Source organism: Suricata suricatta, chromosome 6, assembly GCF_006229205.1.
Source record: "Suricata suricatta isolate VVHF042 chromosome 6, meerkat_22Aug2017_6uvM2_HiC, whole genome shotgun sequence".
In the NCBI taxonomy this organism is placed as follows: Eukaryota; Metazoa; Chordata; class Mammalia; order Carnivora; family Herpestidae; genus Suricata; species Suricata suricatta.
In genome coordinates, this window is record NC_043705.1 from 19,531,056 (window position 1) to 19,546,739 (window position 15,684).

General features: G+C 38.6%; 1 protein-coding gene across 1 annotated transcript in view; it reads left to right on the forward strand.

Annotated features, from left to right (window-relative positions):
• MEGF10 (multiple EGF like domains 10) overlaps window positions 1-15,684 on the forward strand; it is a 171,714-nt gene that overhangs the window by 72,731 nt on the left and 83,299 nt on the right. Inside the window, exon 5 of the mRNA XM_029942159.1 lies at window positions 14,176-14,268. Coding sequence (XP_029798019.1) covers window positions 14,176-14,268 — 93 coding nt within the window. The remainder of the gene's footprint in view (window positions 1-14,175; window positions 14,269-15,684) is intronic.

Below are 15,684 nucleotides of genomic sequence, written 5' to 3' on the forward strand. Positions count from 1 at the left end.
TCATTTTGAAGGACAACTCTGTTGGATTGAGTATTCTTGGCTGGCAGTTTTTTTTTTTTTTTCCTTTCAGAACTTTGGATAGATCATTCCAATCTCTCCTGACCCATCAGGTTTCAGATAAGACATTCACTGATAGTCATATGGGGTTTCCTTATAAATTAAAAGCAGCTTCTCTCTACTGCTTTTAAGGTTCTCTTTTTGTCTTATTTTTTGACATTTTAGTTATAATATGTCTTGGAGAAGATACCTTTCAATTTGTGTAATGACAAATGAGCTTTCTGATCTTCAGTATCCAAATCTCTCCTCAGATTTGGGTGTTCTCAGCCATTATTTCTTTAAATTAGCTTTCTGCCTCTTTTTCTCTCTCTTCTTTTAGGGATTCCAGTAAATAGCAGATTGCTTCTTTAATGGTATCCTATAGAACATGTCATCTTTCTTTATTTTTTCTTCACTTTTTTCATTCTTTTGTCTTTGTTCTCCTCTGACAGGAAGATGTCAAAATATCTGTTTTCTATTTCACAGATTCTTTTCTTCTGCCTGATCTGTTCTTCTCTTGATGTCCTCTTGCATTTTTTATTTGATTCTTTGTTTTCTTCAGATTGAGAATTTATATTCAGTTCGTTTTAGTTATTTTTTGTTAAACTTCTAATTTTCTTTGTGTATTGTTTTCCTAATCTTATTGAATTGCTCTTCTTCTTTTCTTGTAGCTAACTGAACTTCCTCACCAGATATTTTGAATTCTTTACTGAGTAAATCACAGCTCTCCATGTCTTTTAGGTTGGTTATTGAAATATTCATGTGCTCCTTTGGTGGTGTCATGTTTTCTTGATATTTAATGATCCTTGAATTTTTCTGTTCCTGTTATCTTCTCATTTGTGGTAGCACTTATCTTCCCCAATCTTTACTAGCAGCTTTAGAAGAGCAACGTGTTCTGTCAGCTCTGCTAGGGATTCTGAGGCTTTCTCACACCCTTTATTTATTTGCCTGCTTCTCTCTTCTTGCTCCCTCTTGTGGCAGAATTCTTTAAAAAAAATTTTTTTAAACATTTATTTACTTTTGAGAGACAGAGAGAGACAGAGTACAAGCGGGGGAAGGGCAGACAGAGAGAGAGAGAGAGAGAGAGAGAGAGAGAGAGAGACAGAATCCCAAGTAGGCTCCAGGTCTGAGCTTGAATTGGGGCTCAAACGCACGAGCTGTCAGATTATGACCTGGCCTAAAGTTGGACACTTAGCCGACTGAACCACACCCCTTTTATGGCAAATTTCTCAAACTTGTATGCCTTCTATTCTGGAACATACCAGGTCAGGAACTGACAGCCTCTTTTGCTTTCCTAAGGGCAGAGCTAAAGTTCAAGTTTATAGTCTTTCCTTGGCCCATAGATTTGGGCTGACTTTCTACACATTGTCACTAGCCATCTGGCAAGGCTCATTCTTACCACTGTTGGAAGCATGCCCACAGAGGTGGACACAGTTTGTGTGTATTGGGGGGCGGGGGGATGTTTCAGGTGCATAGAGAGTTGGGAGTTTCCTCGGGCCAGTGGGGAGAATCCACAGGCTGGGAATTCCCAGTGGCTCATGGGTAGGCTTCTTGGTAGACTCTGAAACACAGATAGTAGGATCCACATTCCTTTAATGCCCTCGCAGATACCTGTCTGCTGCTCTCCCAGCCTCTTCCCTGTCCCCAGTCATGAGGCTCACAACTCTATATTCTCCATGTGTCAAGAGAGAAATGGGCCTCTAACAAAGTTATGCACAGTTGGGGGAGCTGTGCCCTCACTCACACATTCTTACTTTCCCTGGCATGAGAAACCACAGGCTAAGAAGGGCTCTCTTGGCACTGAGCTGCACTGCCCTGGAGGAGGGGTAATGAGTAAAGTCTAAGTGTTCCTCTTACCCTCTCCATTGTGTCCACAATTGTATTTTTTTTTCCTCCAGTGATGTGCTGGAACTTCCCTATTGGAAATCTGGTCTTCCACAAAGGCTCTCTAATCCATGGGTGATTGTTTAAGGCAGTATTCTCCAGGGGCTCCTGGACCATGGCCAACATGGACTGGAGAAAGTTCATGGGTCACTGCAGGGTCCACAGCTGGGGCTGAGGTCTGTATGTCTATTATCTGATGCTTGGGTAGGCAAGACTCTTTCCGGGTCCTTTGAAGTATGGTGCTGAATCCCACAGCTCCCATGAAGACACTCTTGTCCATGGATGGATGCCAAATTGTTGTTGATGGGCAGTGCTATGATGGATGTCTTTTTCAGGCATATTGCTGATGTCACTCCTCTTTAATTTCCTTTAAGGGTAAGGATGATATCTGTTTTAACAACTCAAGAAAGGGAAACTTTTAGTTGAGTCATGACAAGATATAGCAGACATTCTTCCCTTCACAATGGCATAGAAAATGGACCTATCTACTGGCATTACCAACTGGGCCAGCATTGGCAGGGCCTCCCATCCAAGCTTTGAACCATATTAACAGAGATATTTCATGGCAAACAGTTTTTCACCAAACATAAAGGCATCAATGAGTATGCATATGAAACTGATGCTGATCTTAAATTCAAAACAGCTATATAAATGATAGATTTGACTCAAGGGCAAAATACTAAAACTAAGAAAAAAGGACAGTTAAGTCTAAAATGCCATCTGTTAAAGAAATTAAAAGCTGTTTATTATGAACACTTTAGGACCGTCACTGATCTTTTCATAAAGCAGTCCAATAGTCTATGCCAGAAGTGGCAAACTAGCAGGCTGGGTGATTTGGTATATAATCATGTTTTATTTGGTACACAGAGGGTTTTACTTTTTTTTTTTTTTTAAGATTCCTTATTTTGAGAGAGAGAGAGAGAGAGAGAGAGAGAGAGAGCGTGTGCCTACGAGCTATGAGCATGAGTGGGGCAGGGGCAGAGAAAGAGGAAGAGAGAGAATCCCAAGCAGGCTCCACACTGACAGAGCTGGTTCAGTCCCATGACTGTGAGATCATGACCTGAACCGAAAACAAGAGTCAGATGCTTAACTGAGCCACCCAGGTGCCCTGAGTGTCTTACATTAAAAAAAAATTTTAACATAAAACTTAGGACTTTCCTCTTCCACAGAGAAACAAGGCAATTTGTAGGATTGGGTTGTGGCAGAAGACAAGAGACACTGAAAGGAAATTGCCACTTTATTTATTTATTTATTTTAATAGAGATACAATGAACATATAACACTATATTAGTTTTCGGTGTACAGTGCCATGATTCAACATATGTATGTGTTGCGAAATGATCACTACAATAAGTCTAGTTAACATCCATCGTCACACATGCTCATTTCAACAGCACATATACCAAAACATCCACTGACACACATAGTTGTAAAATATTTTTTTTTGTGATGAGAACCTCTACTCTTACCAACATTCAAATAGGCAATACAGTATTACTAATTAGCCACTTATTTTATTATGGAAAGTTTGTTCCTTTTGACCCCTGGACTGCCCCTTTTAATTGTTTTTAATGCTTATTTACTTTAAAAAATTTTTTTTAATGTTTTATTTATTTTTAATACAGAGAGAGACAGAGCATGAGAGGGGGAGGGGCAGAGAGAGAAGGAGACACAGAACCAGAAGCAGGCTCCAGGCTCTGAGCTAGCTGTTAGCACAGAGCCTGACGCGGGGCTCGAACCCATGAACGTGAGATCTGACCTGAGCTGAAGCCAGAGGCTTAACCGACTGAGCCACCCAGGCACCCCAATGTTTATTTACTTTTGAGAGTCAGTGAAAGAGCAGGTGAGGGACAGAGAGATAGGGAGACACAGACTCCCAAGCAGGCTCCAGGCTCTGAGCTGTTAGCATAGAGCCTGACATGGGTCTTGAACCCACCAACCATGAGATCATGACCTGAAGTCTGATGCTTAACCAACTAGAGGCATTTGAGTTTGTGTTTCCTGATTTCCATGGGGCATTTTATTAGCAAAGGTTCTGCTGCCCATATTCTCTCAGACCCTTGATCTTCCTCTCTTTGAGGAAATTCTACCACTTAATTTGTATATTGAGCTTAAGTCTTCAATACTGAAAGGCAAATAACCCTGATAAGGAAAAAATCTTACCTGCTGTTATTAGCTTTGATCTTTCACTATGAAGACTCCATTTATTGTCAAGCTAGTGGAGACAGGGCTGTAGAAAGAACATAAGGGCGCCAGAGTCCAAAAGGAAATGTCCAGGGACCACCACCGAGGAGGAAACAGGGGTGAGGATACTGAATGGGAAAAACATAGCTCTGACATCTAGCTTCCCCTAGAGCTGGCCTTTATTATTAACATGTGATTCAGATGTAATGGTTAACCGGAAGCAAAGGGTCTGGAAACAAGTGTCTCTGAGATGAAATAGGGAGGACTGGAGGAAATGCCTTGTGGTGGGAAACGTGGTGTGGGAAGGAGTATTTGTGAAAGAATTCCAGGGCTCCATAGAGAGTGGTCAAACCACGAGGAATGCCATTCTAAAAACAGGGGAGCCTGGTGTAGCGCTTCCTGTAGAATCATCATGCTTTCCTCACAGACATAAACATGACAGGACCAGGAGGGAAATGATTGATCACAAATGAAGGTGCTTTCCTTCTGGTTTCTTCTCTACATTGTATGGTGATGATTTTGAAATCCTTCTCAGATTAAATCAGTTTAGAGTTGTCTCATCAAACTGATGGTAGACTGAGTTGTTACAGATTCGTGCTTCAGAAAATTAGAATTTATTCCAGCCTTTATTAACTTTTTGAAACTATGGTCCATTAGGATCATGTTACTTATGTGACTTAAATCTAATTTAACCTAAAGAGACAATGGCAGAGTTGTGGCCAAAATAGATAATGCCTGTATATGTGTGGAATTAAGCTAAAAACTCTTTCCATTTTCAAATAAATGAATAGGATTATGTGCTCTACAGATGGTATTTCAGTCCCTTGTGTAAGATTTATTACAGGAATCTCTTTCTGCACAAACTTTTTTTTTCTGCACAAACTTTTTTTTCTAAGTCTTTCACATTGTGGAGGAAAATTTTAGTAAGATGTTGCATGTGAGTTTTTAATATGAGCAGTTCCCCAAATAAGTATTTATGGGAAGCTTCTAAAGCCAGTGCCTTCCTAAATATTTACAGAGCCCATCCATCAATGACCATCGTTCCTTACTGAAATTGGAACATGTGTACAGTATTTTGGTGTAACTTGAGAGTTTTTAGACTTTCCCTCTTGAAGAGAGAGAAGTCTCTTTGTCCTTCTTTGGAAATTCTCCTCATAGTCTAGATTGTTTTTTAACAGCTTTACTGAGGTAAAAATTGACATAAAATAACTATACAAATTTAAGTGTACAATTTGATTGTAAATGTATGCATTTCATGTATATAACCATGAAACCATCCATGTCAGTCCTCATAGTAAACGTACTCTTCACACACAAACATTTCCTCTCATGCGTTTGTAATTCCTTCCATCCACTCCTACCTGCTCCCCACTTCTTCAGGTACCCACTGATCTGCTTCTGTCCCTCTCGATTAGTTTGTGTTTTCTAGACCTTTATATAAATCGAATCATATAGTATGTTCTGTTTTATGCCAAATTTCTTTCACTCAGCATAATCGTATTGGGACTCATCCATATTGTTGTACCATTAGCTGATTTCATTTTGCTTTTAGTATTCTATTATATGGATATACCACCATTTATTTTCCTTTCATGTGTTTGTGGACCATTTGGGGTAATTACGAATAAAGCTGCTCTGAGAACTCATGTACAAGTTCTTGCAATGGATGGACAGAGTTTAGTTCTCTTGTCTCAAACCTAGGAGCAGGATGAGTTCATCATTTGGTACTTATACACAATGTTCAGAGATGCTTTATTAATAACAGTGGAAAACTGCAAACAGTCCAAACATCCCTCAACAGGGATATCCGATGGATATTGGATTTTGCCAAATGCTTCCTTGTCTTGTTCTTTGCCAAAGTGGTTGTGCATCTAACATTCTCTCTAGCACTGTGAGAGAGTTGTAGCCCTTTCACATCTATGCCATCACTTCATAGACTCTTTTCATTTCAGTCATTTGAACAGTTATGCAATGTATCTTGTCGTTTTAATTTGCACTGTGATTAACGATAAGGAGCATCTTTTCATGAGCTTATTTGCCATTAGTACATCTTTGCTAAAGTATTCAAATCTTTTGCCTATTTATTTGTAATCACACTGATTGTTTTCTTACTACTCTTTATATATTCTGGATACAATTTTTTTTATCAGATAATATTTTTTTAAAATATTAGTTTTATTCTACAACTCATTTTTTTCATTCTCATGTTTTTTGAAGAGCAAAAGTTTTTAATTTTGTTGGGCAAAATGATTACTTACTCTTTTGCAATTTTTGTTTTTGGTGCTGTGTCTGTCTTGCTTTGCCCAACACAACATCGCAAAGGTTTTTCTTCTATAGGTTTTATACTTTAAGATTTTACATTGAGATCTAGGATTCATTTTAAGTTAATTTTTGCATTTAGTGTGCAATTACCCACGTTTGCTGATTTGCATATGGATATTCAAATTTCCCATCATTTCTTTCTACACTGAATTGCCTTTGTGGCTCTGTCAAAAGATAATTGTGCATGCATGTGTAAATTAACTTCTGGAGTGTCTTTCCCTTTCCATTGATCTATTTGTCTCTTTTTACACTAATATCACATGTATTTGTAAGCTTATAAGTCTTTAAATCAAGTAGTATTTGTTTTTCTTTTTCAAAGTTGTTTTGGTCCTTCTAGGTACTTGCATTAACATAAATCTTAAAATCAGCTTGGTCAATATTCACAAGAAAAACTGCTGGGATGTATTGAATCTATATGTATAGATATTTGGGGGAAGAACTGATATGTTAACAATATTGAATCACTTGACTTATAAACAAGATCTGTCTCTATTTGGAGACAGCATGTATGTTCTGCTGCTGCTGTGTAGGGTGAGTTCTGTAAGTGTCCAATCGGTCAAATTGGTTGATAATTTTGTTCAATACTTTCTCTCAGCAGGGTTGTTAATTCTCAGTGTACACGTCTTTCACATTTTTGATCAGACTTACCCCTTTTTGATGTAGATATCTTTAAAATTTTTAATTTCTGATTATTGATTGCTAGTATATAGAAATATTTTTGTACAATTTTTTATGTGTAACTTTGTTAAACTTATTATTTTTAGTAGGTGTTTTGGAGATTCCATCAAATGTTTTACATATAGACATATATTTACATAATCTCTAAGTAAAGGCAGTTTTATTTCTTTTTTATTGACTTATAATACTTGCTAGAACCTCCAGTGCAATGCTGAATAGAAATTATAAGAGCAGCCTTCCTTGTCTTGTTCTTAATCTTGCATGTATTGGTGGGAACTTTCATTATTTTACTGTTATTTTACCATATTAGTAGTAGGTTTTTCATATTTGCCCTTTATCAGGTTGCAAAAGCTCCTTTTTGTTCCCTGTTCACAGAAAATTTTTATCCAGTGGATATTGGATTTTGCCAAATGCTTTTTCAGCCTTTTTTGAAATAATCATTTTCTGCTTTTTTTTTAAATTAAGAAACTGGGGGGTGCCTGGGTGGCTCAGTTGGTTAAGCCTCCGACTTCAGCTCAGGTCAGATCTCACGTTCGTGGGTTCGAGGCCCGCGTCAGGCTCTGTGCTGACAGCTGGCTCAGAGCCTGGAGTCTGTTTCAGATTCTGTGTCTCCCTCTCTCTCTGGCCCTCCCCCTCTCATGCTCTGTCTCTTCTGTATCAAAAATAAATAAAACATTAAAAAAATTTTTTTAAATAATAAATTAAGAAACTGACTCACCTGAAAGATCTCCCAATAGGGCACTGTGTTAGTTAGGAATCATGTTTGGCTACAATAAATAGATACCTGGAAAATAGAAACAAGGGCATACTAGGTGTTTATTATCTTTATGTAATGAAAAGTCCAGAAGTTGTTGGTTTGTGGCATCCAGTCATGCACACCCGGAATTCAGAACAAAGGTTTCCGCAGTTCACTGGGTCCTTTCTTCAAGTTCATGATGGTATTTGCAGATTCAGCCATTTTGTCCAGACACTAGGCATCAGAATAGAAACAGAGAAGGGGAACTACACTTACTAAGTAAGTCTGTCCCCCACACAATTTTCCTCCTGCATGCTTCAATCCAGAATGAGGGCTGGGAAATGTAGTTTATTGTTGGTTACCTTATTGTCCCTGGTGAAAATGGGTTTCTGTTAATAAGGATGGACAGAAGGGTGGACATTAAGCATACAGTTATCAATGTTTGCCAAAGATGCTGCTAGCAAATGCTCTTTGTACTTGTACTTTAGGGCCATGAAAGATGTATTTAGGAATGGAGGGAAAGGAATTTGAGATGACTATTTTTTATTACATTAACTCAATGCAGATTTCTAAGTTCCCCGTGTTCTTTCCCTTCCCATTACTGATCAGCCATCTCTGTAGGTCATATATGTACCACTGGTGGCTAAGAACAAGAGCTCTGACCCCAAGCAGTGGGTGTGACAATTTTGGGGATGGGATAGAAGGAGAAGGGAGAAAAAAATAGTTGCTGTTGGCCACTCTTTCCTGCAACTGTATTATAAAGGTGTCCGCTTCCTCTGCTCAGATGTTCTTTCACAACGACCTCCTTGATCTCACTCCAGTTGCAATTAAGCACTCCTTTCCCGCATCTCCCGCAGTATGTTTTATGACTGCTTATTGAGATACAATTTTTATACCTTACACTTCATCCATTTAAAGTATACAATGTAGTGGTTCTTAGTATATTCGCAGAGTTTTGCGACCATCACACAATCAATTTTAGAACATCTTCATCAACTCAAAAAACTCCTGTACCCATCAGCCATCACCTCACATTCATACCTAGTCCTGCCCAGTCCTAGACGATTAATGCAGTTCCTGTCTTTGTAGATTTGCCCCTTGGACATTTCATAGAAATAGAATCCTTAAATGGGCTCTCACAGTATTTTGCTCAGACCACTGCATTCTGCTTTGTGTCTGTGGAGTTTGAGGAGCTTGTATTTGACTTCCCCTGCAGAGTCAAAGTCCCATGTCCACCTTCTCTATATCTACAGTGGTGCCTCACAATGTGCCTGTTACATCAGTAAGTAGCAAATGGAAGGAAAGAGATTTCCCTTCCTTTTTATAAACAAACACAATACGAAGGCTGCAGTGTAAGTTTGGAAATATGAAAACAAGATTATTCCTGTCTGTACCTGAGCACTATAGTAGCAATTAGATTTTTGTAATTGCTGTGTATAATTGGCTCCCAAAAAAAGTATGGCATGGATAAAGTTTATCTTAGAAGTCAACTCCCTGCTTTCTTCCTCTTCATTTGAATCTTCTAACTTAAGACTGCTAGCTATCTAGTTCATCTGCTGTAGTATCTGACTCAGCATAAACCTACCATTCTTTTCACTTCTGCCCTTACCCCTCCCCCCCATCCCACTCGACTACTTGAAATCCATCATAAGTTTTGGTCTACTGCAAGTCAGGTGCAAGAATTTAATCCTTCCTTCTGCCTCTAATATCAGCTAGGAATGTCGGAAAATACCATTCCATATTCCTAGTCTTGGCTTCTTTGTCTGAAAAAAAATGTGGCAATTATGTTTGGTAAAGGAGCCTTTAACTCTAAAAATATGTATTCCTCTATAGCAACTCAGAATAAATGAGTGAAAACAAGATTTTGATCTCTGTTATTAATTCACAATACCAGAATAAAAGGAATTCCTGCAGAAAGATGAGTTATCTGGAAGGCTTGTGTTTCTATTGGACAGTTATTTTCAAAAGATACTTTGATCATGTAAACATTTTTCAAATTAACTTACATGAACTGATATTCTATTATATCCATTGAAACAACAGTAAGCACTGTATTTACAGATATAATTGTTTTATAAAGGAATCTTTAGCCTGCCCACTTTTTTTTTTTTTTTGCCATACCCTAGGTGTAAATCCAAAATGAAATGTACATGACAGAAGAGAAAACTATTGAGTATGGTTAGTGGCTCTTGGTATTAAAGCCAAGTATTTACAAGTGAAAGAAATGAGGTCCGTGGCACTGGTGACAGGATTTAAGTGGATTTAGGAACTAAGACTGAAATAGGAGCCTAATTAGAGAAGATCTTAGGGTCATCATGTCAGTCCTCACCTGTCCATCAGGCAGACAGACTGTCCACAGTTTTCACTTCAAAGATGTCGCATGTTATTCTCATCAGTGTCTCTTGTCTGCCAGTTCTTGAGGGAGAAGATGCCTTGGCTACCCCCTTGCAAGTGATGTGTCTACAGCAATGCTTAGTGTGGGTCCAAGGTTCTACTTATATCTGATCTCTAAAAAAAACTACTAAATCTCAGAATATGAAATCTGATGATTTTCTGCAAGGGAAATGGGGACATTAAATCATATGGGATAGTTTGTCTTTGCTGCCATTTTCCTGATTTGAAAAATAAGAAGAAAGGACATGAATATAGAATAAGATGAATGTTTTCCATTGATATGAGAGCCACACTTATAATGGGTCTTTAGTATCTATTTTTTTTAGGTACCTATTCTTGAAATCTAAGTAATTAAACATTTGTTAAGGGGAACCCCTCTGTTCCTTTTCTCTTTGTAGTTCACTTTGGGATTAAAAAAATTTTTTTTAATGTTTATTTTTGAGAGAGACACAGAGACAGATCATGAATGGGGGGGGGGTGGAGGGAGGGAGACAAAGAATCCGAAGCAGACTCCAGGCTCTGAGCTGTTAGCACAGAGCCCAATGCAGGGCTCAAATCCACAAACCGTGAGATCATGACCTGAGCTGAAGTTGGACGCTTAACCAACTGAGCCACCCAGGTGCCTACTATGGGATTTTCTTCAGGACAAATTGATATTTTTACCCTACTTTGGTTTCTCATGTGAAGTTTGTTACTTATGGAAGCTTGGCCCCCAGAGTAGATGACTTCCAAAGTTAACCGAGGAAAGATGAGACAGGGGTAGGGATTGATGTCAGCTGATGTCCTTGGGCCAGGGTCTCTGTCAACATATATGCCACAGTGAGTGTTCTTGCAACTTGGCAAATTGGGACATTTGAGAGCATAGAGTTTTATAGTTTACTCTCTTCCTTTCTGATGTCTCCTTTTGCTCTTGCTGGTCTAGCTGTTTCTTGATGAAGGTTATTGCTAGGTGTGGAAAGTCCAGAGCTGGTGGGATAAGAACATGGAACACAGATGGCACTTGTGTGACAGAGTCTAATGCTGTATGAGGATTCTGCACTATGGCAGTAGAATTTGTGTTCCATCCTTTTGGAATCCATACCAACAATACTCCCCATTACTTCGATAATTACTTGACTTGAGGCTTCACTGCTCAGAGGTTATTCCATTGGCTTTAGCTTTAATTAAAAAAAAATCATTAGGAAAGCAGACTCCCCCCTTCCAGTTTCTCATTAATTTACAGATGAATTGGGTTGCTGCTAACTATCTATTGACATTTTGCTTCAGACTTTGGCCAAATGTTAGTTCAAGGCTTTTGTAAAAATAATCTAAATTTTGACATTACCATCACAGGATTTTTGTTTTTATCTGTGGTAGCTGACTGGAATTGTTGGCGTTCATTTCATAAAACACAAAGTTTGTCCCATCAGGAATCAAACATGGGAGCATTCATATTCATTACTCAGCAATCTCAAAAATGTGAAATTTGAGGATATGGGCAACACTTGTTTTCTTCAGCCACCATATCCAATTTCTGTGTTTTCTTTTAAATGCACAGTATCAAATAGCTCTTCTTTCATATGAAAGGCAACTAGTATCTGATCTTTTAAACTTCTTGAGATATGTAAACAGCATGTTGATTAGTTTTAGTATCTTGAATAAGGAGAAATTGGTAAATTTGGGTACAAAGACTTAGGTTTGCAGTATGTTGCAGACAGAGATGTCATGAGTGCGTATGACAAGTGAGATAAAGCACTTTCATACTTACCCATTACAGGGGGTGCCGGAGCTCTATGTGAGGTGGGTGTGTCCTGCGGCACACGTGCCACCATATAACATCGTGTGTCTAGCATCCAGCACATGTCCCCTGTACAGTTAGACTGAGCCTTTTGTGGAGTTTAATTGCCCCTTGCACACTCCAGTTATGGTGATTTCTTGGCTTGTATGTGCATATCTAGATTTTTAAAAAATATTTATTGTCAAATTGATTTCCATACAACACCCAGTGCTCTTCCCCACAAGTGCCCTCCTCCATCACCATAGAGCTGTGACCTTACACATGAATGGCACATCTACAATACCAAACACACGCATAGAGATGGCAGGAGAAGCTGAACCCTGCGGTTGGCACCTATTGACTTGACCAGGCAGCCTGAGGCAACATATGATAGAGCCAGTGTGTTCTAAATCAGGCTGATTTTGCTTTTAATTACAACTAAATATGTGATTGTCTGAACCAAGTGTTGGGGAGTTGCTAAGCATCTCCTTGGAATGCTGGTGTTAATATTACTACTGCGGCCCAAAGCCCCCAAAGTCTCTAGCTCGCTTGACCTGGTGTCCCTCCCCTCAAGGTCTGGGTGCTAAATAATTATTCTGGTGAAGGAAGTGAGGCTTTAGTTCTTCAAGTTTATGGTCACCTCATTCCCTTGTGGTATCCTCTTCCTGATGGCTTGTTGTGATAATTCTCTATGTTTCTTTAGAATATTCCCAGCTAATCTCAGAATAAAGTCCTAACACCTGGCTTTGGTTTTGCAGGCCTGCCTCTTCCGAAGCTCCTGCTCTGAACATTGCACCCAAACACATCTTCTCCCTTCCATTTGGTTTCTTTCTATCCCTTATTTTTTCTTTTTCTTCATCTAAAATGCCTTCCCCTATATCTCTGCATGTCTAAATTTTTTTTGATAAAGATCATAGGAGTGGTTAACATTTTTTGGTCCAGAAAATGGATAATATATAAAATACACACAAATATAAATGCATTTGTAAATATGTACTATATATATCAGTATATATACAGTTTATAAACACAATATAGACTACACACATAATAGTGTTTAAATCACATAAAAATATGACATGGAAAGATTTTATCTTTATATTAATGGAAAGGAAAATTGATTTTCCTTGAGGAGAAAAATATATAGGGAACATTTACTGAAAGTTCTCCATACATGGAAATGGTACCAGTTGATAGAACTATAGGTAGGTTTACTTTGCTTATTGATACTTTATGTTTCCACAGTAAATCTGGTTTACTTTTGTAATAAGACATGAGTTAATAAAACTTATCTGTAAAGTGTAGGATACCTTGTCCTATCCCATCCTTACATAAAATTTTAGAATATCTGAACCTCATACTACACCATGTTGTTCTCACAATTGCTCATGTATCCAAGCATTCTAAAGACGGTTTAATCAAAGTGAGTGGCATTGACATTGAAGGTAATGTTTATGTTCAGCACAGCATATACTTGCTGTTCTTTTCTATTGGGCTACGGCCCTTTGCTTTGGGAATCCTCAGCCTACCCGTCTGCTCGTGTCAGCAGTGATAACCCTTACTTCCATGAGTGGGGACACACCTAAGACATTCACTAATGAAATAGAGATGGAGATTTACCATCGCCTAAAGACCTTGGTGACATTTTTTGAATGTTTTAGTCAATAGGAAAAGGGCATCTCGTTCTGCTGTGTCATAGTTGTGAGTAACACGCGCCCTAAGAAATGTGACTTTGGATTCCAGGGAAGGTATTATGTAAAGGGAATACCCTGGATTCTTCTCTGTCACTCTGGAGTCCTGGTATCTTGCTTTGGGGTTTTTATTCCTGTACCCACATATGCTCCTCCTGAAACAAAGAGGTTATATTTGGTAGTCACTGATAATTTTTTAAACATGTCAGTGAGGCCATTTTCCTTGCAACTTCTTTCCTAATTTAGCATGACATAGAATGAAATCGTAGAAATGAAGGAATTTATTTGGAGATATCAAAATCAGAAGGAGAATTGTTGGGTTGCACAGTGGACCATGACAGGGCCAAGGAATGGATTGAAGGAAATTATCAAGCATGCATGTTGTTTTTAAGTGATACTTGAGACCAGGATGTGAAACAGCTGTGTTGTTGGTTTTTTGTGTTTTTTTTGTCTTGTGCCAACTTTCCTTATTTGATTGATTTTCTCTCTGACAGCCCACTGTGCTGATAAATGTGTCCACGGTCGCTGCATTGCTCCGAACACCTGTCAGTGTGAGCCCGGCTGGGGTGGGACCAACTGCTCCAGTGGTAAGATTCCACCTGCTCTTGTCCGTCTCGCCGTGGTTTTGCTGTACGGTGTGGATCCCCAGTCTAACTCACAAATACAACTTCTTGTAAATCAGTGTATGTGTTCTGTTCAGAATTGTTCTTAATTCAGGATAAAGATACTGCTGAAACTTCTATAAATATGAATATGTGCTCCAGAGTGAGGCCCAGAACTGAGGCTCCTTGGTTCAGTAAAGCCGTTGCAGTGACATAACTATTGTGTCCTAACCGCTGTTTTTACATGTTGATTTATCGAGGTTACTTCCGTGGTGATTAAAATTTATCACATGTTGCCTTTAACTCAGAAGTAAAATTGATATTTTCAATGCTTCGTATATTTATTTGCCTCTGATTTCTGAGATGCAAATAATGACTACTCGCTCAGAAAATGTTGGGGAGGAATATTGGTCGTAACTGAAAATTCACGAACATTTTAGTATTAAATCAAATGATAATATATATATTTTTGTTTCCATTATATTATTTTGGACTATAAACAGTTTGCATTTAAAACCTCATATTCTTTATTAAGAGGATTAAGCAGTGGAATGTCATGTAACACAGTTGCTTTTCTAAATTTCACAGTTAAAACTTCGGTTTTCTGGCTAGCTCATTGCTGCGCGTGTAATTGTGGGTACTTCCTGTCTCTTCATACTCCCTTTTGCTTTGAAAAACGTGAGGGGGAATCAAAATGCAACTGAATTCTAATGCCCAAAGTGTTACGTTTAGAGAAAGGAAAGAGTAGGTTTACATATTATTAGCAGGATCAGACGAGAATGCAAAGTCAGCCTCATTTCTACCATACTATTTTCTGAAACTAGTTCGAAGGGATTTCAACTTGTCTGGATAAAGCGGTTTTAAGAATTCTTACTTGCTTATATTTGGAGTTGGGAAGATTACTGTTTATCTTGTTGGAACTACTTGTTTTAGGCTTGTGATCGCTTGGCTGTCCCCAAACAGCATCTCCACGGCTAGTCCCTTGTGCACAGAACATTCTGTGTGAAAGAGCCTTTTTATTGTATCTTCAACAGGGAGTGTGTGTATGCGTGCGTGTGTGCGTGTGTGTGTGTGTGTGTGTGTGTGTGTCTTTCTGCCCTTGAAAGGCTTCCAATTCCAATGGATAACTGTCTTGAAGGGTTTTGTTTTGCTTCTGCTGGAGATCAGGAGGAAAGTGGGCATTTTGTTCACATGCCGCGGAGGCAAATGTTTGGGATGTGGGATTTGGCTCACAGCCATTTTTCTGGCCGATTGACCTCAAATGCAATGTCGCTTTCATTAACTTTTTCAGCTTAAAAATCAGTTGCACCTACACGTTTTGAAGAAAAATAACAATTATATCAACTAGTGGCAATGAAAAGAGTGGATATATTTGAAAAGGGAAATTTGTTCCTAATTCCT